Raw genomic sequence first — 26,226 nt, forward strand, 5'->3', positions numbered from 1 at the left:
CAGCAATCATGTTTTTTCTAATTTGCAGAAATTATGTTTTTATGTCTACTTCTCGTCCCCGTGTAAGTGTTCATTAACCCCTCCTGTGATGTCTGTCTCAGCCGATGAAGCTGGGTGAGCACCTGAACAGTATTCTCCTCAACATGTGTGACGACACCACCCTGAGCCGTATGTCTGTTCTCACCGTAATGGACGCCTGCAGCACACACATCAGAAATTCTAGCTGCGAACCCTCCTTCACACACATCAGAAAGCTGGTCCGGCTGGTGCTGGGCAGCCTCTCCCAGGTAAACAACTACAACACATCACTGTTGGCTAGTGTTGTAACATTTATAATGGACCTGTGGGCTTAATACCCCTTACTCTTAACAAAATACAGTATGCTTGGGCGGTATACAGCGTTTCATACCATTCTTACGGTATTACCTGGATAGCACTCAAGGGGTGCGTAAAAAAATACAAAAATAATTCCTTCCTGTTGGCAATCTTACCAGAATGCTAACAAAATTAGCAAAAGTAATAGCTAAATCAGATGGACGTTGTTAGCGAAATGCTCACGAACATAAACTAATTGCAAGGACAGGCAAATTCGGCTCAAAGTTATAGAAGCATAGCTAGTAGCTACCGAGTGTCAGTTTTGGTGAGTGTGGACATTTACAGGCGAAAGTGAACGAGAGAAATTGTCCAAATTAAGAAAGTTGTGATGCATGTGTTAGCAGGTGATGTTGTTGTTTAAATAACACAGACCCCAAAGCAAATCAGGGGGAGAAATAGTTTTATTCGAAGAAGACAAATCATACGGGGAGGTAGATGGTCATTCTCCCCTGTCCTCAGTGATGCTCTCCTGTGATTCTCTCCACAGAACAGAGGGACAGGATATAGTTTTATAACCCAGCCCTAGCCTGTGGTTGACCAATTAGAAGTCCTTGCAGTACAACTGGGCCAATGGCCAAATAATAAGTATCCTGTTTCAGGCTCAATGTATAGACACATTCCTCCCATGTCTCTGACCCATTGATCAATAATTCCCTATTACAGGAAAAAACACTATTTCCATTCATCGTTAATTCGATTTTACTTCTCCTCCTCTTGACCTCTCGTACTCGGTCTCTGCGTTGTGTATTTATCTTCAAAAAATTCTTAGAAAGGCTTTTCTGAAGGAAGAGCAGCATGTGTACGCGGAGGGCAGAAGTACGGAGGAACAAGATAGCAAACATTTAGTAGTGAATTGCATATGTGTAACTTCCTCACCTCGTGTGCTGCACCACAGAGACTCTCCAATAGATATAGAACTCTATGGACTCACCAGCTCCCTCTTTCTACCGTTGTGCTATTTACTAACACGTGACTGGCTCAACTTTTCTGGGGGAACTATGGTAAGCTTCATAATGTGACCGGTGAAATGAGGAACACAATCTGCTTTTTCTCCTAAGGTATTACACAAGTTGACTGCAGGTATTTAACTTAAAGTAGCTACAAATATTTAAATTCATTGGGAAAAACTTCAAATAAATCATTTTGATGGTATTTTTCCAAAAATACCCAGGTATTTGGTTTATTGCCCAAGCCTAAAACACATTAATGCTCTATAGTCATATTTTGATCTATAATAGAGAACTCTTAACTGTTTAGTGAAGCTCATTGCCAAATGGCAAAGCTTGAAACATAACAGTTTGAAGGGACTCTAGCCTGGTCAAAGCTCTTCTCTGTTCTGGCTTCCCAATGACAGAACAAGCTTCCCCATAACGTCAGTACAGCGGAGTCCGAGCCAGTCTTCCCAAAATGTCAGAAACCCCACCTCAGAGTATCTTAATTAAATACCACTGCGCTTGTCTTTTACTACTACCACTGACTTTGCTGAAAGCTACTTTGAGGGGAAAATGCTACGATTGTGATATGTTGTCTCCCTAGCTCCAGTATCTTCAGATGAATGCACTAACGTAAGTTGCTCTGGAGAAGGAGTGTCTGCTAAATGACTAAAATGTATGACTGAATCCAATACAGTCTTTAACCCTGCGTCACACTCCCTAGCTTCTCATCGAAGTGCAAGCAGAGGATGGACAACAGGCTTAAAGGCCGTTATCTGATTGGTTACAGCACAACGTAACCAATACACCGTGTTTCTGTTGTGAGGAATGTGGTCCACGTCAACCCCAAGGGATTTTATGACACCTCAGACAGACTAATGTCCCCTTCAGCTCCTTGTGATAACCTCAACCATTGTCTTTTTTTTGTTTCTTGCTTTCCTTTATTCTCACTCTCTCCTTCCTGCTCACTCTCTCATTTTGCTCGCTCTTTCTCCTTTTCTTGCGTGCTCTTGCCCATTTGTTCTCTCTCTCTCTCTCTCGCTCCCACTTTTTCTGTCTTTCTCCATCAGTTGGATGGCCTGCTGTCCCAGAGTGATAGGGAGTCTATTCCAGAGAGGAGCAAGGAGATTCGGGAGAGGCTTCGGGGCAAAGGCCTTCCCTCAGGTAACATGATCTTCACAATCTCAACTTCCCAACCTCCTGCATAGAGGCTTGTAGTGACAATAGAGAACCTTACCCTCTACCTCTGTGTACACACACACACACACACACACACACACACACTGTGGGATCCAAAATGATTGACACCCTTGATAAATATGAGCAATAATGACGAAAATAAAGAATTAAAATACTGAGCGACATTGTATGCCACATTTTTTTGTTGCATTTTATACTAATACAATTGCTCAGATTTTGTTTAATACTTTTTCTCAACAAGGTAGGGGTTCAAATTGACACCCCTAAAGATTTTTATAAATGAAGTAGTCCAAGTGTAGTATTTTGTCCATATATTTCCAGCACACAATGCCTAAATCAAGCTTCGGACTCTACAAACTTGTGGGAATCGTTTACCGTTGTGCCCAGTAGGCATTAAATATTGTATTGTCATTTTGGAGTCACTTTTATTTTAAATAAGAATAGAATGTTTGTAAACCCTTTTCTACATTTAATGTGGATGCTACCATTATTACGGATAATCCAGACTGAATCGTGAATAATGATGAGTGAGAAAGCTACAGATGGTCAAAGATCATACCCCCAAAAACATGCTAACCTCTCCTGTTATTGGTAATGGTGAGAGTTTAGCATGTCTTTGGCCCTCTAACTTTCACTCATCATTATTCACGGTTCTTTCAGGATTATCCGTAATCATGGTAGCATCCACATTAATGTAGAAGTGTTTAGAACCATATTTTATTATTTACAATAACAGTGAATCCAAAATGATACAATGTGTTTTACCATTCATTTCTTTTGGGCAAAACATTTGAGACAACCAAAACAAACTGCAAATACATCCAATAAGTTTGAGTCACAAGCTTGATGTAATCATTGTGTGCTAGGAATATGGGACCAAATACTAAACTTTTGGCTAATAATTTCCCTCGTTTAAAAAAAAATATCTACATATATTTTGAATTTTATGCAGCTATTATTTCTCATCTTCATCAAGGGTGTCAGTCATTTAGGATGCCACTACAGGAAGGTGGGCACCGTGCATTTAGAAAGTACTCACCTTGACGTTCTCCACTTTCCATTTTGTTGTAACATCCTGAATTTAAAATGGATTAAATTGAGATTGTGTCACTGGCCTACACACAATACCCCATAATGTCAAAGTGTAATTATGTTTTTAGAAATGTTTACAAATTTAATTAAAAATTAAAAGCTGAAATGTTTTGAGTTTAATTTATTCAACCCCTTTGTTTTTTGGTAAGCCTAGATAAGTTCAGGCGTAAATGTGCTTAAAAAGGCACATTGATTAGACTCACTCTGTGTGCAATAATAGTGTTTAACCTTTATTTTTGAATGACTACCTCATCTCTGTACCTCACACATATGATTATCTGTAATGTCCATCTGTCGAGCAGTGAATTTCAAACACAGATTCAACCACAAACACCAGGGAGGTTTTCTAATGCTTCACAAAGAAGGGCACCTATTGGTAGATGGGTAAAAAAAAAAAAACATTGAATATGCCTTTGAGAATTATGAAGTTATTGATTAGGCTTTGGATGGTGTATCAATACACCCAGTCACTACAAAGATACAGGTGTCCTTTCTAACTCAGTTGTCAGAGAGGAAGGAAACCGCTCAGGGATTTTCACCATGAGGCCAATGGTGACTTTAAAACAGTTCCAGAGTTTAATGGTGGTGATAAATCTGGGGATGGGTCAACATTGTAGTTCCTCCACAATACTAACCTAAATGACAGAGTGAAAAGAAGGAAGCCTGTACAGAATAAAAATATTGCAAAACATGCATCCTGTTGGTAATAACGCAGTAAAGTAAAATGGCAAAAAATGTGGCAAAGAAATTAAATTTGTCCTAATTCAAATCAAATGTATTTATAAAGCCCTTCTTACATCAGCTGATGTCTCAAAGTGCTGTACAGAAACCCAGCCTAAAACCCCAAACAGCAAGCAATGCAGATGTAGAAGCACGGTGGCTAGGAAAAACTCTAGAAAGGCCAGAACCTAGGAAAAAACCTAGAGAGGAACCAGGCTATGAGCGGTGGCCAGTCCTCTTCTGGCTGTGCCGGGTGGAGATTATAACAGAACAAGGACAAGATGTTCAAATGTTCATAGATGACCAGCATGGTCAAATAATAGTAATCACAGTGAACAAGTCAGGGTTCCATAGCCGCAGGCAGAACAGTTGAAACTGGAGCAGCAGCACGGCCAGGTGGACTGGGGACAACAAGGAGTCATCATGCCAGGTAGTCCTGAGGCATGGTCCTAGGGCTCAGGTCCTCCGAGAGAGAGAGAGAAAGAAAGAGAGAATTGGAGAGAGCATACTTAAATTCACACAGAACACCGGATAAGACAGGAGAAATACTCCAGATATAAGACTGACCCTAGCCCCCCCGACACATAAACTACTGCAGCATAAATACTGGAGGCTAAGACAGGAGGGGTCAGGAGACACTGTGGCCCCATCCGAAGGTACCCCCAGACAGGGCCAAACACTCAGGATATAACCCCACCCACTTTGCCAAAGCACAGCCCCCACACCACTAGAGGGATATCTTCAACCACCAACTTACCATATTGAAACAAGGCTGAGTATAGCCCACAAAGATCTCCGCCACGGCACAACCCAATCCAGACCACGTCAGAAGACCACGTCAGTGACTCAACCCATTCAAGTGACGCACCCCTCATAGGGACGGCATGGAAGAGCACCAGTAAGCCAAAGCATTATGTTTGGGGCAAATCCAACACATCACTGAGTTGCACTCTCCAGATTTTCAAGCATGGTGGTGGCTGCATCATGTTATGGGTATGCTTGTCATTGGCAAGGACAAGGAAGTTTTTTTTGGGGGGGGGGGGTGGAGCTAAGCACAGGCAAAATCAGAGGTTAAACCTGGTTCAGTCTGCTTTTCAACAGACACTGGGAGACAAATTCACCTTTCAGCAGGACCATAATCTAAAATTAATGGTCAAAATTACACTGGAGTTGCTTACCAAGACGACTTTGAATGTTCCTGAGTGGCATAGTTAGTTTTGACTTAATTCGTTTTGAAAATCGATGGCATGACTTAAATGGCTGTCTAGCAATGATCAACAACCAACTTGACAGAGGTTGAATTAATATTGTACAATCCAAAGCTCTTAAACTTAAACAGAAAGCATTGACACAGGTGTGAATTCTTACGTAAATTCGATTTATGTAGTTCATTTTCAAATACATTTGCCAAAATTACTAAGAGCATGTTTTCACTTTGTCATTATTGTCTTGTGTGCAGTAGAAGGGTGAGAAAATAGATTTAATGTTGAATTCAGGGTGTACCAACAGTGTGGAAAACGTCAAGGGGTGTGAATGCTTTCTGAATGCACTGTACATACGTACATACTTACGGTTGGCCTACAGTCAATTCACCTGACTGAGTATACACCTGATTTGATGAATTTCTGATCTAATTACTTTCTGAGTCATGTCAGTGCTGCTGCTGTTACTGGGAGGAAGTGATTCACAATTTCAACAGAGAGACGGGCCTTGGTCTGGTTCTAACAGGCTTGGTCTCCTCTAGCTGATGGAAGAAAATAAATCCCTGGGGGTGTTACAGTAGGCGGGCTGAACATAACACTGACTATAGAGACCCTGGTAGGCTGGTATAGACAAGTTTGGACAGTGAACTGAACACTAGGTTTAGTTCATAGATCCTTCTTTTTAATGGGAGGCGGTGCATTACCACTGTCCTAATGTTGACTGACTCCCACACTTCCTGAACCATGGCCAAGAGGGAGGTGCTCAGAAGACAAGTCAGTGGTGAGAGAAAAATGAACGGCCTTGAAATGTGCTAGAAGTTAGCTAATAGAATTGGTGTGGATACAATAGAAAGTAGCAAGTGTACATGTGTGGATTGTAAGTATAATCCAAGTGTTTCTGAAGGTATGAAGATCCAGGGGCTTTCTGTGTTACCCTTGTAGATTAAACTCCGTCACTCCTCAGTGCATCAGACTTTTTATTAATACTTTAAAGATGCCTACTTCTTTCGATGAAAAAAAATGGGAGGGGAGAGGTGGGTTATGTAACCATTGCATGGTATTGATTATAGTTCCTAAGCTGATCTGGGTTCAATACTAATTTAAATACTTTAGCTGGACTTGATTGAGCATGCCTGGCACAATGGAACCAATATAAAAGTCTCAAAAGACCAACCTCCTCCCACCTGGCACTCCAGGCAGGCTAAAGCAAAACCTAGAAGTATTTGAGTGGCATAGACTAAGATACAGTAGGATAGAATACAGTGTATACATATGAGATGAGTAATGCAAAATATGTAAACATTATTAAAGTGACTAGTGATTTCACGGCCTATGTACATTCCACCAGCCTCTGTGCTAGTGATGGCTATTTAAAAGTCTGATGGCCTTGAGCTGTTTTTCAGTCTCTCGGTCCCAGCTTTGATGCAACTGTACTGACCTCGCCTTCTGGATGATAGCGGGGTGAACAGGCAGTGGCTCGGGTGGTTGTTGTCCTTGATGATCTTTTTGGCCTTCCTGTGACATTGGGTGCTGTAGGTGTCCCCTAGGTAGTTTACCCCCGGTGATGCATTTGGCAGACCGCAACAACCTCTTGAGAGCCCTGCGGGCGGGCGGTGCAGTTGCCGTACCAGGCAGAGATACAGCCCGACAGGTTGCTCTCAATTGTGCATGTGTAAAAGTTTGAGGCTTTTAGGTGCCAAGCCAAATTTCATTCACCACACTGTGTGGGTGTACCATTTTCAGTTTCATTGATGTTTACGCCAAGGAACTTGAAACTTTCCACCTTCTCCACTGCGGTCCCGTTGATGGCGGGGGTTAATCTCGCTGCTGTTTCCTGAAGTCCACGATCAGTTTTGTTAACGTTAAGTGTGCGGTTATTTTCCTGGCACCACACTCCCAGGGCCCTCAACACCTCCCTGTAGGCTGTCTCGTCATTGTTGGTAATCAGGCCTACTACTGTAGTGTCGTCTGCGAACGTGATTGAGTTGGAGGCATGTGCGGTCACGCAGTCATGGGTGAACATCATTTGTGTCTTTCTTTCTGCAGATCAGACATGTCAGTGGTTAGAGTTGAAGTGACTGTGGAGAAAATGCTGTCATTGCTTTGTTTTTCATGCTGGGCGACGTGATTGTTCTCCTTCTGCTTTGGTACCACAGCGCTGACTGTGCTGTGGCAGCTTACCCATGCCAACCACCACTAATAGTTCTAGATAAACCTCCTGGAAACAATTCTCTGAATGTTGCAACTAAGAATGAAAGGCCAATGGAGCCTCCAAACAAAGTTTTATATTTCGTTATTTTTTTTAATCAATCTTGTCCTGGTCTGTCTGCCTCCATAGCAACAGTGTTCCTGGAAAAGTTTCTGTCTGCCCCATAGCGAGTGTTCCTGGAAAAAATTCATTCTGTCTTTGATGTTCTGTTTTACTGTAGAGATGGAGCCATATGCTTTGTAGATTAAAGCAAGGCACTACATGTTTTATAGGCCCGAGTCCCCTCCCCCTCTCGCCAACATTAGCTACTCCGTCTCTCTCGTTCTTCAGTCGGAAGAGGTCCCAGATCTATTTGTGTAGTTTTCTCAACTCCTTATGGTTGTGACAGCATTGGCAAGACAACACAGATCGGACACCAAGCTAGTTATACAGTGCCTTCGGAAAGTATTCAGACCCATTGACTTTTTCCACATTTTATGTTGCAGCCTTATTCTAAAATGGATTAAATAACCCATAATGACAAAGCAAAAACATGTTTTTAGAAGTTTTTGCTAATGTATTACAAATTAAAAAAACTAATTTTATATATGTATTCAGACCCTTTACTCAGTACTTTGTTGAAGGACCTTTGGCAGCAATTAGTCTTCTTGGGTATGACCCTACATGCTTGGCACACCTGTATTTGGGGAGTTTCTCACATTCTCTGCATATCCTCTCAAGCTCTGTCAGGTTGGATGAGGAGCGTTGCTGCACAGCTATTTTCAGGTCTCTCCAGAGATGTTCGATCGGTTTTAAGTCCGGGCCCTGGCGGGGCCACTCAAGGACATTCAGAGACTTGTCCCGAAGGCACTCCTGTGTTGTCTTGGCTGTGTGCTTAGGGTTATTGTCCTGTTGGAAGGTGAACCTTAACCCCCATCTGAGGTCCTGAGCGCTTTGGAGCAGGTTTTCTTCAAGGATCTCTCTGTACTTTGCTCTGTTCATCTTTGCCTCGATCCTGACTAGTCACCCAGTCCCTGCCGCTGAATAACATCCCCACAGCATGATGCTGCCACCACCATGCTTCACTGTAGGGATGGTGCCTGATTTCCTCCGTACGTGATGCTTGGCATTCAGGCCAAAGAGTTCAATTTTGGTTTTATCAGACCTGAGAATCTTGTTTCTCATAGTCTGAGAGTCCTTTAGGTGCCTTTTGGCAAACTCCAAGCGGGTTGTCGTGCCTTTTTCTGAGGAGTGGCTTCCGTCTGGCCACTTTACCATAAAGGCCAGATTGGTGGAGTGCTGCAGAGATAGTTGTCCTTCTGGAAGGTTCTCCCATCTCCACAGAGGAACTCTGAAGCTCTGTCAGATTGACCATTGGGTTCTTGGTCACCTCCTTTACCAAGGCTCTTCTCCCCCGATTGCTCAGTTCGGCCGGGCGGTCAGCTCTATGAGTCTTCGTTGTTCCAAACTTCTTCCATTTAAGAATGATGGAGGCCGCTGTGTTCTTGGGGACCTTCTATGCTGCAGACATTTTTTGTGCTCTTTCCCAGATCTGTGCCTATACAACGATCCTGTCTGAGCTCTAAGAACAATTCTTTCGACCTCATGGCTCGGGTTTTTGCACAGACATGCACTGTCAACTGCGGGACCTTATAGACAGGTGTGTCTTTCCAAATCATGTCCAATCAATTGAATTTACCACAGGTGGACTCCAATGAAGTAGAAACATCTCAAGGATGATCAATGGAAGCAGGATGCATCCATTTGCAGACATTTATAAAAAAAACATTTTTCGCTTTGTTATTATGGGGTATTGTGTGTAGATTGCTGATGGAAAATATTTATTAAGTCTATTGTAGAATAAGTCTGTAATGTAACAAAATGCATACAATTGAGCACACAGCCATGCAGTCTCCATAGACAAACATTGGCAGTAGAATGGCCATACTGAAGAGCTCAGTGACTTTCAACGTGGCACCGTCATAGGATGCCACCTTTCTAACAAGTCAGTTCGTCAAATTTCTGTCTTGCTAGAGCTGCCCCGATCAACTAACTGTAAGTGCTGTTATTGTGAAGTGAAACGTCTAGGAGCGTCAACAGCTCAGCCTTGAAGTGGTAGGCCACACAAGCGCTACGCTGAAGCACGTAGCGCGCAAAAATCGCCTCTCCTCGGTTGCACTCACTACCGAATTCCAAACTGCCTCTGGAAGCAACGTCAGCACAGTAACTGTTAGTCGGGAGCTTCATGAAATGGGTTTCCATGGCCGAGAAGCCGCACACGAGCCTAAGATCACCATGTGCAATGCTAAGCGTCATCTGGAGTGGTGTAAAATCTGGAGCAGTGGAAACGTGTTCTCTGGAGTGATGAATCCTGCTTCACCATCTGGCAGTCCAATGGACGAATCAGACTTTGATGGATTCCATCAGAACGCTACCTGCCCCAATGCATAGTGCCAAATGTAAAGATTGGTGGAGGAATAATGGTCTAGGTCTGTTTTTTCATGGTTCAAGCTAGGCCCCTTAGTTTTAGTGAAGGGTAATCTTAACGCTACAGCGTACAATGACTTTATAGAATTCTGTGCTCCCAAATGTGTGGCAACAGTTTGGGTAACACCCTTTCCTGTTTCAGTATGACAATGCCCACGTGCACAAAGCGAGGTCCATACAGATTTTTTTTTTTCAAGATCGTTGTGAAAAACTTGACTGGCATGCACAGAGCCCTGACCTCAACCCCATCAAACACCTTTGGGATGAATTGTAACGCCGACTGCGAGCCAGGCCTAATCACCCAACATTAAGCTTTTATCTCAAGGCCATCAGACTGCTAAACAGCCATCACTAACATTGAGTGGCTGCTGCCAACATACTGACTCAATCTCTAGCCACTTTAATAATAAAAAATTGGATGTAACAAATGTATCACTAGTCACTTTAAACTCTACCACTTGATATAATGTTTACATACACTACTCATCTCAAATGTATATACTGTACTCTATACCATCTACTGCATCTTGCCTATGCCGTTCGGCCATCGCTCATCCATATATTTTAATGTACATATTCTTATTAATTCCTTTACACTTGTGTGTATAAGCTAGTTGTTGTGAAATTGTTAGATTACTTGTTAGATATTACTGCACGGTCGGAACTAGAAGCACAAGTATTTCGCTACACTCGCATTAACATCTGCTAACCATGTGTATGTGACAAATTGTCATTTTTTTATTTCACCTTTATTTAACCAGGTAGGCTAGTTGAGAACAAGTTCTCATTTACAACTGTGACCTGGCCAAGATAAAGCAAAGCAGTTCGACACATACAACAGAGTTACGCATGGAATAAACAAACACAATCAATAATACAGTAGGAAAATCTATATACAGCATGTGCAAATGAGGTAGGATAAGAGAGGTAAGGCAATAAATAGGCCATGGTGGCAAAGTAATTACAATATAGCAATTAAACACTGGAATGGTAAGATGTGCAGAGGATGAATGTGCAAGTTGAGATACTGGGGTGCAAAGGAGCAAGATAAATAAATAAATACAGTATGGGGATGAGGTAGATTGGATGGGCTATTTACAGATGAGCTATGTACAGGTGCAGTGATCTGTGAGCTGCTCTGACAGCTGGTGCTTAAAGCTAGTGAGGGAGATATGAGTCTCCCGCTTCAGAGATTTTTGCAGTTCGTTCCAGTCATTGGCAGCAGAGAACTGGAAGGAGAGGTGGCCAAAGGAAGAATTGGCTTTGGGGGTGACCAGTGAGATATACCTGCTGGAGTGAGTGCTACGGGTGGGTGCTGCTATGGTGACCAGTGAGCTGAGATAAGGCGGGGCTTTACCTAGCAGAGACTTGTAGATGACCTTGAGCCAGTGGGTTTGGCGACGAGTATGAAGCTAGGGCCAGCCAACGAGAGCATACAGGTCGCAGTGGTGAGTAGTATATGGGGCTTTGGTGACAAAACGGATGGCACTGTGATAGACTACATCCAATTTGAGTAGAGTGTTGGAGGCTATTTTGTAAATGACATCGTCGAGGATCGGTAGGATGGTCAGTTTTACGAGGGTATGTTTGGCAGCATGAGTGAAGTATGCTTTGTTGCGAAATAGGAAGACGATTCTAGATTTAATTTTGGATTGGAGATGTTTGATGTGAGACTGGAAGGAGAGTTTACAGTCTAACCAGACACCTAGGTATTTGTAGTTGTCCACATATTCTAAGTCAGAATCGTCCAGAGTAGTGATGCTGGTGGGCAGGTGCGGGCAGCGATCAGTTGAAGAGCATGCATTTATTTTTACTTGCAGTTGGAAGCCACGGAAGGAGAGTTGTATGGCATTGACGCTCATCTGGAGGTTAGTTAACAGTGTCCAACGAAGGGCCAGAGGTATACAGAATGTTGTCGTCTGCATAGAGGTGGATCAAAGAATCACCAGCAGCGAGAGCGACATCATTGATGTATACAGAGAAGAGAAACGGCCCGAGGATTGAACCCTGTGGCACCCCCATAGAGACTGCCAGAGGTCCGGACAACAGGTCCTACGATTTGACATACTGAACTCTATCAGAGAAGTAGTTGGTGAACCAAGCAAGGCAATCATTTGAGAAACCAAGGCTGTTGAGTCTGCCAATAAGAATGTTGTGATTGACAAAGTCGAAAGCCTTAGCCAGGTCGATGAATACGGCTGCACAGTAATGTCTCTTATCGATGGCTGTTATGATATCATTTAGGACCTTGAGCGTGGCTGATGTGCACCCATGACCAGCTCGGAAACCAGATTGCATAGCAGAGAAGGTACGGTGGGATTCTAAATGGTCGGTAATCTGTTTGATAACTTGGCTTTCAAAGGCAGGATAGGATAGATATAGGTCTGTAGCAGTTTGGGTCTAGAGTGTCTTACCCTTTGAAGATGGGGATGACCGGGGCAGCTTTCCAATCTATGGGAATCTCAGACGACACAAAAGAGGTTGAAACAGGCTACTAATAGGGGTTGCAACAATTTCGGCAGATACTTTGAGAAAGAGGGTGTCCAGATTGTCTAGCCCAGCTGATTTGTAGGGGTCCAGATTTTGCAGCCCGTTCAGAACATCAGCTATCTGGATTTGGGTGAAGGAGAAGTGGGGGAGGTTTGGGCGAGTTGCTGTGGGGAGCGCAGGGCTATTGACCGGGGTAGCCAGGTGGAAAGCATGGCCAGCCGTAGAAAAATGCTTATTGAAAATCCCAATTATTGTGGATTTATCGGTGGTGACAGTGTTTCCTAGCCTCAGTGCAGTGGGCAGCTGGGAGGAGGTGCTCTTATTCTCCATGGACTTTAGTGTCCCAGAACTTTTGAGTTTGTACTACAGGATGCAAATTTTTGTTTGAAAAAGCTAGCCTTAGCTTTCCTAACTGCCTGTGTATTGGTTCCTAACTTCCCTGAAAAGTTGCATATCACAGGGGCTATCACGACGCTAATGCAGAACGCCACAGGATGTTTTTGTGCTGGTCAAGGGCAGACGGGTCTGAAGTGAACCAAAGGCTACAGTGGGCTCCAAAATTACTGGCACCCCTGACTGGCAATGTACAAACAATACTTAGACAAATATAAACAAAATAATTATAGAGACAAACTCAAAATACCAACATGTGAAAAATACTGTACTTTATTAATGTTTCAATGGAACACTACAAAATAATTAAATTAAATATTAATGTCTTACAAATCAAGGTTTCACAATTAATGTATAAAAATGAGGTAACACATGCAATATCCCACTGTCATCCAACACCATGAAGAAAACAAAAGAACTGGCAGTTCAGAAGAGACAGATGGTCGTAGACCTTCATAAATCTGGTAATGGCTACAAGAAGATTCCAAAATGATTGAATATAACACTGAGCACTGTCAGGGCAATTATTAAAAAATTCTAAAGATATGGAACAGTTAAACCTCACGGGTAGAGGACGCAAATGCATTTTGCCCCCCTGGATAGGGAGAAGGATTGGGAGAGAATCAACAAAATCCCCAAGAATCACTTTGAAAGAATTGCAGGCCTTGGTTGCGTCTTGGGGTCACCAGGTTTATAAAAGCACTATCAGACGCCATCTCCACAACCACAGTCTCTTTGGAAGGGTTGCCAGAAGAAAGCCCTTTCTGACCACAAGACACAGACGCGAGCGCTTGGAGTTTGCCAAACGTCATTTAAATTATGATTGGAAGAAGGTGCTCTGGTCAGATGAGACCAAAATTGAAAGTTTTGGTCAGATACAGCATCGGCATGTTTGGCGTCGAAACAGAGATGCATGCAAGGAGAGGCACCTCATACCCACGGTGAAATGTGGTGGGGGTCAGTGATGTTTTGGGGCTGTTTTAATTCCAGAGGAGAGGCACCTCATACCCACGGTGAAATGTGGTGGTGGGTCAGTGATGTTTTGGGGCTGTTTTAATTCCAGAGGAGAGGCACCTCATACCCACGGTAAAATATGGAGGGGGTCAGTGATGTTTTGGGGCTGTTTTAATTCCAGAGGAGAGGCACCTCATACCCACGGTGAAATGTGGTGGTGGGTCAGTGATGTTTTGGGGCTGTTTTAATTCCAGAGGAGAGGCACCTCATACCCACGGTAAAATATGGAGGTGGTAAGTGATGTTTTGGGGCTGTTTTATTTCCAGAGGTCCAGGGGCACTGGTTAAGATTGATGGCAGAATGAATTCCACCAAGTACCAGGCAATTTTGGCTGACAATCTGGTTGACTCTGCCAGAAGGCTGGGACTTGGCCGTAGGTGGACTTTCCAACAAGACAATGACCTGAAGCATACCTTAAGATCCACACAGAAATGGTTCTGTGACAAAATCAATGTTCTGCCATGGCCATCTCAGTCGCCGGACCTCCACCCAATCGAAAACCCGTGGGCTGAGTGGAAGAGGGCAGTTGATAAGCGCAAACCCAAGAATGTGAAGGATCTTGAAAGGATCTGCATAGAGGAATGGTCCAAAATCCCTCCAAATGTGTTCCTTAACCTTGTCAAACATTACAGGAAAAGACTCCATGCTGTTATCCTTGCCAGAGGTGGTTATACTAAGTACTAAATGAGGAGTGCCAATAATTATGAAACCTTGATTTTGGTTAAATTTATTTTGTATTAAATAATTGTATGATTTTGGTGGGTTCCATTGGAACATTAATAAAGTATAGCATTTCTCACATGTTGGTATTTTGAGTTTATCTCCATAATTATATTGTTTATATTTTTTTAAGTATTGTTTGTGCATTGCCAGTCAGGGGTGCCAGTAATTCTGGAGCCCACTGTATATTCCTGGTTCTACATTTTTTTGAATGGAGCTTGCTTATTTAAGATGAGGAAGGCACTTTTTAAAGAATAACCAGGCATCCTCTACTGACTGGATGAGGTCAATGTCATTCCAGGATACCCCGGCCAGGTCGATTTTAGGGAGCGTTTGACAGTGATGAGGGGTGGTCGTTTGACCGCAGACCCATTACGGATGCAGGCAATGAGGCAATGATCGCTGAGATCTTGGTTGAAAACAGCAGAGGTGTATTTGGAGGGCGAGTTAGTTAGGATGATATCTATGAGGGTGCCCGTGTTCATGGATTTGGGGTTGTAGCTGTTAGTTCATAGATAATTTGTGTGAGATTGAGGGCATCAAGCTTAGATTGTAGGATGGCCGGAGTGTTAAGCATGTCCTGGTTTAGGTCACCTAGCAGCACGAGCTCAGAAGATAGATGGGGGGGGGGGGGGCAATCAATTCACATATGGTGTCCAGGGCATAGCCGGGGGCAGAGGGTGGTCTATAGCAAGCGGCAACGGTGAGAGACTTGTTTCTGGAAAGGTGAATTTTTAAAAGTAGAAGCTCAAATTGTTTGGGTACAGACCTGGATAGTAAGATAGAACTCTGCAGGCTATCTCTGCAGTAGATTGAAACACCGCCACCTTTGGCAGTTCTATCTTGGCGGAAAATGTTATAATTAGGGATGGAAATTTCAGGGTTTTTGGTGGTTTTTCTAAGCCAGGATTCAGACATGGCTAAGACATCCGGGTTGGCAGAATGTGCTAAAGCAGTGAATAAAGCAAACTTAGGGAGTAGGCTTCTAATGTTAACATGCATGAAACCAAGGCTTTTACAGTTGCAGAAGTTAACAACTGAGAGCACCTGGGGAGTAGGAGTGGAGCTTGGCACTGCAGGTCCTGGATTAACCTCTACATCACCAGAGGAGAAGTAGGATAAGGGTACGGCTAAAGGCTATAAGAACTGGCCGTCTAGCACGTTTGGAACAGAGAGTAAAGGGAGCAGGTTTCTGGGCACGATAGCATAGATTCAAGGCATAATGTACAGACATAGGTAAACCTAGGCATTGAGTAATGATGGGAGAGATATAGTCTCTAGAGACGTTTAAACCAGGTGATGTCATCGCATATGTGGGAGGTGGAACAACATGGTTGGTTAAGGCATATTGAGCAGTGCTAGAGGCTCAACAGTGAAATAAGACAGTAATCACTAGACAGTAATGGACAAGGCATATTGATATTAGGGAGAGGCATGCGTAGCCAAGTGATCGTATGGGTCCAGTAGGTGGTTGGGCTGGCTGGGGACACGGCGATTCATACAGTTAGCAGGCCGGGGCTAGCATAAGGGCCTTAGAGGGACGTCGCGATGGGGGAAAGTTTGTTTTTGCCTCCTCGTGCAGTGACGTCGATAGACCAGTCGTGGAATGAATAGGGATCCAAGTAGCAGAGGGGTCCAAGTCCAATTGGCAAAATGGGTATAGTGGTCCAAGAAACTGGCCGGTGGATCAGCTAACAGTCAAATATGCTATAGATAGCTAGCAGGCCGCGGTTAGCAGAATGGGCCTTCAGGGGACGTCGCGCCTGAGGGGCCTGTCGGTATTCCAGTCATGAAGGATCGGCCGGGTTCCGTGCCCCGTACCGACAGTAGAAGGGGTCCGGAAAATGTAGCCGAGGAGTCGGCTTCAGGAGTAGCCCAGGAGCCCTAGCCGGGAGATGGGTCTAGCATGGGCTAGCTCCAGGTTAGTTGGCGCTAGCTCCGGGACGGAAACGTTAGCAAGGAGTTGTCAACCCGGGTTGCGGTTAGCTAGCTGCCATGATCCAGATGAAAAGGTTCAGAGTTTGTGGTAGGAATCCGGGGATATGGAGAGAGAAATAGGTCCGGTATGTTCTGGTTTGAAACGCGTTGTACGAACTGGCGAGAGCTTTCCGAGCTAAAGGTTAACTGATGACCGCTAGCAGTGGTTAGCTGACTGATAGCTGGTAGCTAGTTAGCTAACTAGCTTCAGTTGAGGTATTCCAGTTCGAAGGTAAATGTAAATACTTTAGAAAAAAAACAGATCCACACCACATTGGGTGAGGTGGGTTGCAGGAGAGTATTTTGAAGTTGAGGTTTAGGAAAAATATTGAAAAGAATGCCAAGAAAAATATATAAAAAGATATACATGGGACAAGACAAAGATGTCTGACTGCTACGCCATCTTGGATATCCGAAGAATCTGATTTGATTTGCATGTTCTGTCCTTGAGCTGTTCTTGTCTATTGACGTTCTGTATTGTCATATTTTGTGTGGACCCCAGGAAGAGTAGTTGCCGCTTTTGCAACAGCTAATGGGGATCCTAATACCCCCCCCCCCCCGACCTCACTAATGCTTGTGGCTGAATGTCCCCGTAGCAATGCTCCAACATCTAGTGGAAAGCCTTCCCAGAAGAGTTGAGGCGGTTATAGCAGCAAAGGGGGACCAACTCCATATTAATGCCAATGATTTGGAATGAGATTTTCGACAAAGAGGTGTCCACATATTTTTGGTCATGTAGTGTAACACAATCACCTGTGGTACACTTTCTCATTAGTCCCTATACGGTATTTTATTTCCCTGTTGTCTGATCTACCTTCTGTCTTTCCCCTCAGGGAGGAGTGCAGCCCCGAGGGTACTGGAGCGTTACAAGGCTCGTAGTCAGGAGCAGGCATCTCTGAACCGTGGCCTGAGTCGCTCCATGGGTTCCCTCCCCATCCAGGACCTCCTGAGAGGTGAGGGGGCCCTGCCTGGTCCCTACCCGCCATCGGACTACCATCCTGGGTCAGAGTCCTCCGCAGACCTCGAGCCCCAGCAGAGAGGCAGGCCGGTAGAGCTGGACAGGAGGTCCCTGCCCTATAGAGGAGACTCAACAGCCCAACACAAGAAGAACTGGGCGTCTTCTGTAGACCTGGCCCACATAGACCCGGATATGCTCCGCTTTGGAGCCCTAGAGGATGCCAGGCGGGGTAGCAGTGCCCTCAGTACCCGCTCAGGGGGAAGGCATAAGTCAGCCTCCCGGGTGTACCGGGATCGAGACAGGGAGAACCGCTACTCAGACTTTGGGGGATTGGAGTCACCCAGGACGAAGGCCCACCACCACTCACCCCTGTCGGTCAGCTCAGCTGTGACCTCAGCCTATGACCGCATCAAGGAGAAGCAGAGGAAGCTGCAGGTGCTCCGCCAGGCCATGGATGGTGAGACTTTTTTTTCTGGTTTTGATGGTAGGATAAGGAAGTAGATGAAGAGATTCAAATGTCAGGAGCACAGACAGGATAGTGACTGAGACAGTGCTTGGACCACGATCTCGAGGTATGTGTGGTCTGGAGTCCGCAGCACTACCATGTAGACCAGACTCCTCCGTGGACCTGCTGCTATGAAATTGATAACTAGTAGTCTATCAGCTGTTGAGACGTTTAGAAAGGTGAAAAATGTGTGAGAGATGACATTACCAGAGCAGAGAGGCTGACTGGTTAGTGAGATGTTCTAGATGGCCGGGATGTGGGAAGCTGTGTTGGTCCAGGTGCATCCAAAATGGCATCCGATTCGCTGTAGTGAACTCATTTTTACCCCAGCTCTATGGACCCTGGTCAAAGTAGTACACTATAAAGTGAATAGGGTACCGTTTGGGATTAACACCCAGAGTGCATGAGACAGAGTGGCTGTGGTTTCCAAATGCCTGCTTTTTAATAAGAGACAGGATAATTCTAGCCCTTTAACCCTCTCTCACTTATAGCCAAGTCTGCCTCTCTCTCCTGCTCTACTCTGTCTGTCTGACTCTGACTCTGACTCACTCACTGGTGCATGTTTGACACTGCTTGCGTGCTGCAACCAGCCATGACAGCCGTAAGCTACTTGCCATGGCTCTTATTTAATTTCTGAGAAGTGTCACTGATATGAAGTCACATGGGACGTTAATGTTTATGTCCTTCTCTAATGCAGCGGTGTCTGGTGGCCATATGGAGGCTTTAGGGCTGGATGGATGGAGGGAGGGAGGGACGGATGAACGAGCTCCTATAATAAACCTCAGGCCTTCCTATCCGGCCTGCCTGCCCCTCGGTTGCATCCCAATTGGCATCATATTCCCTTTTAAGTGCAGTACTTTTGACCAGGGCCCATACTACTCTGGTCAAAAGTAGTGCATGTTGTATGGAATAGGGTCCCAATTTGGATGGCAGCTTGCTCTGTTTCTTTTCTCCTTCCTCTGTGGTTGTTTTTAAATGATGGCACAGCAGCGGTTAATGCTCTTTGGTTACCTCCATGTATATGGAGCTTTAATCTGTGACTTGCTCCTCGGGCTGCAGTGTACCAGCCTCCTCCTCTTTCCATCCTCTCCTCTTTAACCTTTCTCACCCCTTACCAACATATGGAGCCTTAAACTGTGGCTTGTTCCTCCGGCTGCAGTTCAACACCACCCTTCTCTCTTCCTCCACCACCGTTCTCTTTCCTCCTCCCCCTCCACCACCCTCTCCCCTCCACCACCCATCTCTTTCCTCTACCCCCCCCCTCTCCACTTCAGGGCCAAGGTGCTTCAATCAGGACTATAGTTTCCTAGCTTCCCTGAGGTCAGTAATTGGAGTCATGTGTAGCGGATGAGGGGAAATCCAAATGTTATTGGACTTTCCGGTGCTTGGCAGCGGGTCATGTGGCGCTCGAATAGGCTGGGCTGGGTTCTGTAATGGGCTGAGCTGTGATTGGCTGGACCGGGCTCCGGAATGGGCTGGGATAGGATTGGCTGGGCTTGAGATATGATAGGATGGGCTTGGCTCCGGGATGGGATTGGCTAGACTGGGCTAGGATAGGATGGGCTGAGCTCCCGAATGGGTTGGAGAACGAGGGGAAGGGGCCTAACTAAACTAATTACCACAGTATTTCTAAATCGGGTTTTTCTGCTTGTTAACTTCAAAAGTTGTCGGCTGTCGCAAGGCTTCGTTAAGTCGGAAGGGAGGGAGGGCTTTTAACAAGAGGTTGACGGATGCTTGGCAATACTTTGGCTCAGAATAATTGTTGGGAATGCAGAAGCAGTAGCTGTTGAATCTAGTAGCTCTTGTATGTACAAGTCCATCAAATATTTTTCCTCTGGGTATAGCTATCCACCTTAATACAGTAAATGTGAGATAATATGAAACGTTGGTCAATCCATATATTGAAGAACATGTTGTGTCTCAACCTATGGTGGGTACAACACAACTTCAGATGGCGTAAAATAGGGTCTGCTACAATATACGCGAACGTGAAAAAAAATCTAGTTTTTAGAATTTACATTTAAGGTAACAAATATACATAAACAATGGAAACGACTTTGAGCACTTCTACAATGGGCAAATATGAAAGGTTTCATTCAAATCAAAAGGGGTGCTGTCCAAGTGATTGAATTCAAATGGTTTACCCAAAGTCCTCTTGTTTTGTCACATACTCACCTTGCAGTGTGACTGAGCATGTGTTTGATTCACAGAACCTAGATGATATGGTCCTCTAACGTAATCAGATCCATAGGCTCAAATCTGTGTCAGAGATACCTGGTGTCAGGAGCAGAAACTGAGGCAAACGGTAGCTGCTGAGGATTGCATTGCTTTGCAGGGCAGAGAATATTTATCTAATTTTGGTAAGGCGTAAAACCCCCTGAAAAAACACAATTCTGGAAAATGAACGCTTCTATCACACCAAAAACGTTTATTTCTTTGTATCATGTTTTGCACTGTAAAACAAACTTCAGTTACCGGAAATGCTGAGTTCTAGTAAGCTATCATTATCCAGTTAGCATATGTTCTATTGGGAGACAGGCTCTTCTGCTAGTAAGCTATCATTATCCAGTTAGCATATGTTCTAGTGGGAGGGAGGCTCTTCTGCTAGTAAGCTATCATTATCCAGTTAGCATATGTTCTAGTGGGAGGGAGGCTCTTCTGCTAGTAAGCTATCATTATCCAGTTAGCATATGTTCTAGTGGGAGGGAGGCTCTTCTGCTAGTAAGCTATCATTATCCAGTTAGCATATGTTCTAGTGGGAGGGAGGCTCTTCTGCTAGTAAGCTATCATTATCCAGTTAGCATATGTTCTAGTGGGAGGGAGGCTCTTCTAGTAAGCTATCATTATCCAGTTAGCATATGTTCTAGTGGGAGGGAGGCTCTTCTCCTAGTAAGCTATCATTATCCAGTTAGCATATGTTCTAGTGGGAGGGAGGCTCTTCTGCTAGTAAGCTATCATTATCCAGTTAGCATATGTTCTAGTGGGAGGGAGGCTCTTCTGCTAGTAAGCTATCATTATCCAGTTAGCATATGTTCTAGTGGGAGGGAGGCTCTTCTCCTAGTAAGCTATCATTATCCAGTTAGCATATGTTCTAGTGGGAGGGAGGCTCTTCTCCGAGTAAGCTATCATTATCCAGTTAGCATATGGTCTAGTGGGCGGGAGGCTCTTCTGCTTCCTCCTTGGAGCCACCAGACTGTAAATAATCTGAGTTGTCCCCTCTTTCTCTCTGTTTGAACATCGCTGAAGGCAATAGCTTCTATGCTGTCACACATTCAACAGCAAGGACTTTCTTCAGAGCTTGTTTGCCAACTCACCTAAGGCCCTATTCCCACTAGGAGATATGCAAGAGAGTCTGAGGAGCGGGGTGGTGAAAGAGAATTCGACTTTGGAAGTCACAACAAAAAGGCAAGGATGTCATGTGAAATTCTTTTGTCTGCAGCTCAAATTGACCATAAATATCCCACTAGCCAGTAAGCACAAACTGTTCAAAAATGACAAACAACTCACATGGTTCTGGTTCCGGTGGCATGCGTTGAAACGTGTGGCCTTATCGTGGTTTTCTTTTGCTGAATGACGACGAATAAACAGACTTGTTTTCTAAATTTGTCAATTGTAAACACCATATTAAGGTGTGGCACATTCATTGTGTAACAAGTATCCGAGAGATTGTTTGTGAGGAGATTACCTCTGCCCTTGCAATTAAAACTGGTAAATGAATCACTCGCATTGCTCCCTTTTGAAAGTGTATGCCTATTCAACTAAAGTGGACAGTCAGTTGAAGGCAGCCAATGAGACAGAGGTACAACTCCATGACCTGGATACAACTTGCGCCAAGTTAGAAGGGAAATCAATCTCTTAATAGAGAAAATAGAATCACCTTAAGTTATTCACTTAAATTCAATTTGCGGATAATAGGATTTGAAACTGTCGTGGAAACGGGCAACACGACTTCTTTTATGAGCAGTCTTTTCTATGAACTGGTCAGGCAGGAGAAGCTGTGTCCCATGATGCTAATTAACACTGCACTGGTCCCCCCCGGAATGGATCTTGCTGTATGATTGTACGAATCCACAGAAGTCAAAGAACAAATTGTTCGCCTTGCAGCGGAATCGGGGAGGGCTCTGACCTAATGTGGATAAGAGGATCAGCATCTACCCAGACCTGAATGCTGACTGCTAAAACAGAGGGAAACGTTCAATGAAGTGAGATCCAAGCTATGTAGGCTAAATCTGAGATATGGCTTCATCCACCTGGCAAAACTCTTCTTCACCTTCCAGAATACAACACATTCTCTTCTGCCAAAGCAGCTCAAGACTTTTTTGAGAATATTATTAATAACATATATTTTTTAACAATGGTAACGCTAGCTATTCTCTCGTGGAATTTTAAAGGCCTTAATAGTCCTATTAAACCTTCCAATTGTCTTGATATTCTAGCAAGAAACAATGTTTATATAGCCATGCTCCAAGAACCACACCTGTTTCAAAAGGACACACATTGAATAGAGAACCATTTGTACAAACTGGTTGCTTTTTCATCATTCCCAAACAAAACGAAGTGTACTCATAATGATACATAAGAAACTCAACCACCATCTTGGGTAAAGGCGAAGACCAAGAAGGGAGAAACACTTCCCTTAATGTATTCAAAATGGAAAGAAAATGAACTTTTATTCATGCGTGTGTGCATCAAATTCATATTATCCTATTTGTTTTTCTCTCTATCATTAGCATTAACTTAATTCCATTTGGTTATTGTGACCGACATGAATGTCATTTTGGACATGCGAGACTACAATCCACACACAACCAAGGCTCTCCAGCGTATACTTTCTGATTTACAACCTCATTGATGCCCGTTGAGCACATAATCCTAAAGCAGAAGTGTACACTGTCTACTCAAATAGGCATAACTCTTTCTCACAAATTGAATTCAAACTATCTACACAATCTATTGTCTTTTCATTAATATAAATAGTGCCTTCTGAAAGTATTCAGAACCCTTGACTTTTTCCATATTTTGTTAGGTTTCAGCCTTATTCTAAAATAGTTTTTTTTTTTATGTCCCTCAGCAATCTACACAAAATATCCCCCAAAATGTTGCTAATTTTATAAAAATAGCACTGAAATACATTTATATAATTATTCAGACCCTTTACTCAGTACTTTGTTGAAGCACTTTTGGCAGCAATTACAGCCTCGAGTCTTCTTGGGTGACGCTACAAGCGTGGCACACCTGTATTTGGGGAGTTTCTCACATTCTTCTCTGCAGATCCTCTCAAGCTCTGTCAGGTTGGATGGGGGGCGTTGCTACACAGCTATTTTCAGGTCTCTCCAGAGATGTTTGATCGGTTCAAGTCCGGGCTCTGGCTGGGCATCTCAAGGACATTGAGACTTATCCCGAAAACACTGTTAGACTGGGGCAAAGGTTCACCTTCCAAGGTCCTGAGTTCTCTGGAGTAGGTTTTCATCAAAGATCTCCCTGTACTTTACTCCGTTCATTTTTGCCTCAATGGTTATCCCATCTCCACAGAGGAACTCTAGACCATTGTCAGAGTGACCGTCGGGTTCTTGGTCCCCTCCCTGACCAAGGCCCTTCTCCCCCGATTGCTCTGTTTGGCCGGGTGGCCAGTTTTACGAAGATTCTTGCAGGTTCCAAACATCTTCCATATAAGAATGATGGAGGCCACTGTGTTCTTGGACTTTCAATGCTGCAGTAAGAACTCCATCTCTACTTATGGAATCACAATCGTTTCCCATTTGAAATGCTTGTAGATATATTTCCTTCCTTTAGATAAAACCATTGCCAGAATCTTTAACAGAACACTCAAATAAATTAAATCCGACCTCTTTTAGATGGAATAATATCCCAGTTGCTTTAACCGGCAGATACCTATTGTCAAAATGTATACATTGCCACGGCAGAATTTCTGTAGTTCAGTGCTTCCCATGGTTCCCCCTTTTGGCTATTGGGATACAATTCCTAGTGTGGATTCAACATGTATATGGCAAGGTTAACGATCCCGAATAAAACATTTAAAAAGTACTATCACGTACCAAACTTTAAATTGTATTTCCAGGCACTAGCATTTCACCCCATCCTAAATTGGTTTAGACATGATTCTTCAGCCCCCTGGCTGAGTAAAGAGAAATATGGTATCTCCTATTGCCCTGGAAGAGGTGGTATTCACGGATACTGTATATTCCTTAGACAATGTAAACTACGCTTTGGTCCTATTAATGCTCACAATTTCTATTTGCCGCCAAGTTGCAAAACAATATAACTGGGAATCAAAATCTCATGCCCGTACTCCAATATTTCACAATAATGCCTTGCGATCTGGAGTGTGGCCTTTATCATCTACCCCCAATGGTCCAAATAAGGAATCCATACGCTTGCCGATTTTATGATGGACAGTAATGAAAACATTCCAAGATTTTAAAGATACATGCACATTACCAGGCAACTCCCCGTCTCTATATTTACAACTTGCTGACCTATGAGTCCCTTGGCTAACCCAATTACCGAACCCCATCCAATGATGCCATTTATAAATAAATTATCTGGGCTTCCACAAGGTCTGATGTCTCTAATATACAGTGCCTTGAGAAAGTACTCAGACCCCTTGACTTTTTCCACATTTTGTTACATTACAGCCTTATTCTAAAATTGATTTAAGTAAAAATACAAAATCCTCAGCAATCTGAGGAGTATTCAGACCCTTTGCTATGAGACTCAAAATTGAGCTCAGGTGCATCCTGTTCCCATTGACCATCCTAGAGATGTTTCTACAACTTGATTGGAGTCCACCTGTGGTAAATTCAATTGATTGGATATGATTTGGAAAGGCACACACCTGTCTATTTAAGGTCCCACAGTTGACAGTGCATGTCAGAGCAAAAACTGAGCCATGGGGTTGAAGGAATTGTCCGTAGAGCTTCGAGACAGGATTTTGTCGAGGCACAGTTCTGGGGAATGGCACCAAAAAATTACTGCACCATTGAAGGTCCCCAAGAACACAGTGGCCTCCATTTAAGAATGGATGAAGTTTGGAACTACCAAGACTCTTCCTAGAGCTGACCGCCCGGCTAAACTGAGCAATTGGAAGAGAAGGTTGATCAGGGAGGTGACAAAGAACCCAAAGGTCACTCTGACAGAGCCTTCCAGAAGGACATCCATCTCTGCAGCACTGCACCAATCAGGCCTTTATGGTAGTGGCCAGACAGAAGCTGCTGCTCCTCAGTAAAAGTCACATGACAGCCCGCTTGAAGTTTGCCAAAAGGCACCTAAAGACTCTGACCATGAGAAACAAGATTCTCTGGTCTGATGAAACCAAGATTGAACTCTTTGGCCTGAATACCAAGCATCACGTCTGAAGGAAACCTGGCACCATCCCTACAGTGAAGAATGGTTGTGGCAGCATCATGCTGTGGGAAGGTTTTTCTGCAGCAGGGACTGGGAGACTAGTCAGGATCAAGGAAAAGATTGAATGGAGAAAGGTACAGAGATCCTTGACGAAAACCTGCTCTAGAGCAATCGGGACCACAGACTGGGGTGAAGGTTCACCTTCTGTCAGAAAGACCCTAGGCACACAGCCAAGACAATGCAGGAGTGGCTTCGGGACTAGTCTCTGAATATCCTTTAGTGGCCCAGCCAGAGCCCGGACTTGAACCCGTTCGAACGTCTCTGAAGAGACCAGCAGGGTCAGCGGGACAGCAAGAGGTCATCGGGGGGGGGGGGGGGGGGGGGGGGTTAGAACTTTGCTTCTAAACCGTAGTACATTACTGAATGACGCAATGATTCACAAGAATGCATGTGCAGACAATTAAAGGGTTAATTTTCTCATCTGTAGGATACTCATTACGTTTTGGCTTCAAGACAAAAGTGCAGAGTTGGTAATAGCATGTCTTCAATTGTGGCAAAAGCAAGTTGCGACTGAATGTGGGTAAAAGTGAATTCACTGTGATTAGCTA

At 44.0% G+C, this 26,226-nt stretch overlaps 1 protein-coding gene across 5 annotated transcripts in view; it reads left to right on the forward strand.

The window, feature by feature from the left end:
- Nucleotides 1-26,226, forward strand: part of ptpn13 (protein tyrosine phosphatase non-receptor type 13) — a 142,926-nt gene that overhangs the window by 39,572 nt on the left and 77,128 nt on the right. For all 5 annotated transcript variants that reach the window (XM_055864576.1, XM_055864549.1, XM_055864559.1 and 2 more), the window contains exons 5-7: nucleotides 102-287; nucleotides 2,378-2,471; nucleotides 17,624-18,205. In XM_055864576.1, coding sequence (XP_055720551.1) covers nucleotides 102-287; nucleotides 2,378-2,471; nucleotides 17,624-18,205 — 862 coding nt within the window. The remainder of the gene's footprint in view (nucleotides 1-101; nucleotides 288-2,377; nucleotides 2,472-17,623; nucleotides 18,206-26,226) is intronic.

The sequence above is a fragment of the Salvelinus fontinalis genome, chromosome 2, assembly GCF_029448725.1.
Source record: "Salvelinus fontinalis isolate EN_2023a chromosome 2, ASM2944872v1, whole genome shotgun sequence".
NCBI classification, from domain to species: Eukaryota; Metazoa; Chordata; class Actinopteri; order Salmoniformes; family Salmonidae; genus Salvelinus; species Salvelinus fontinalis.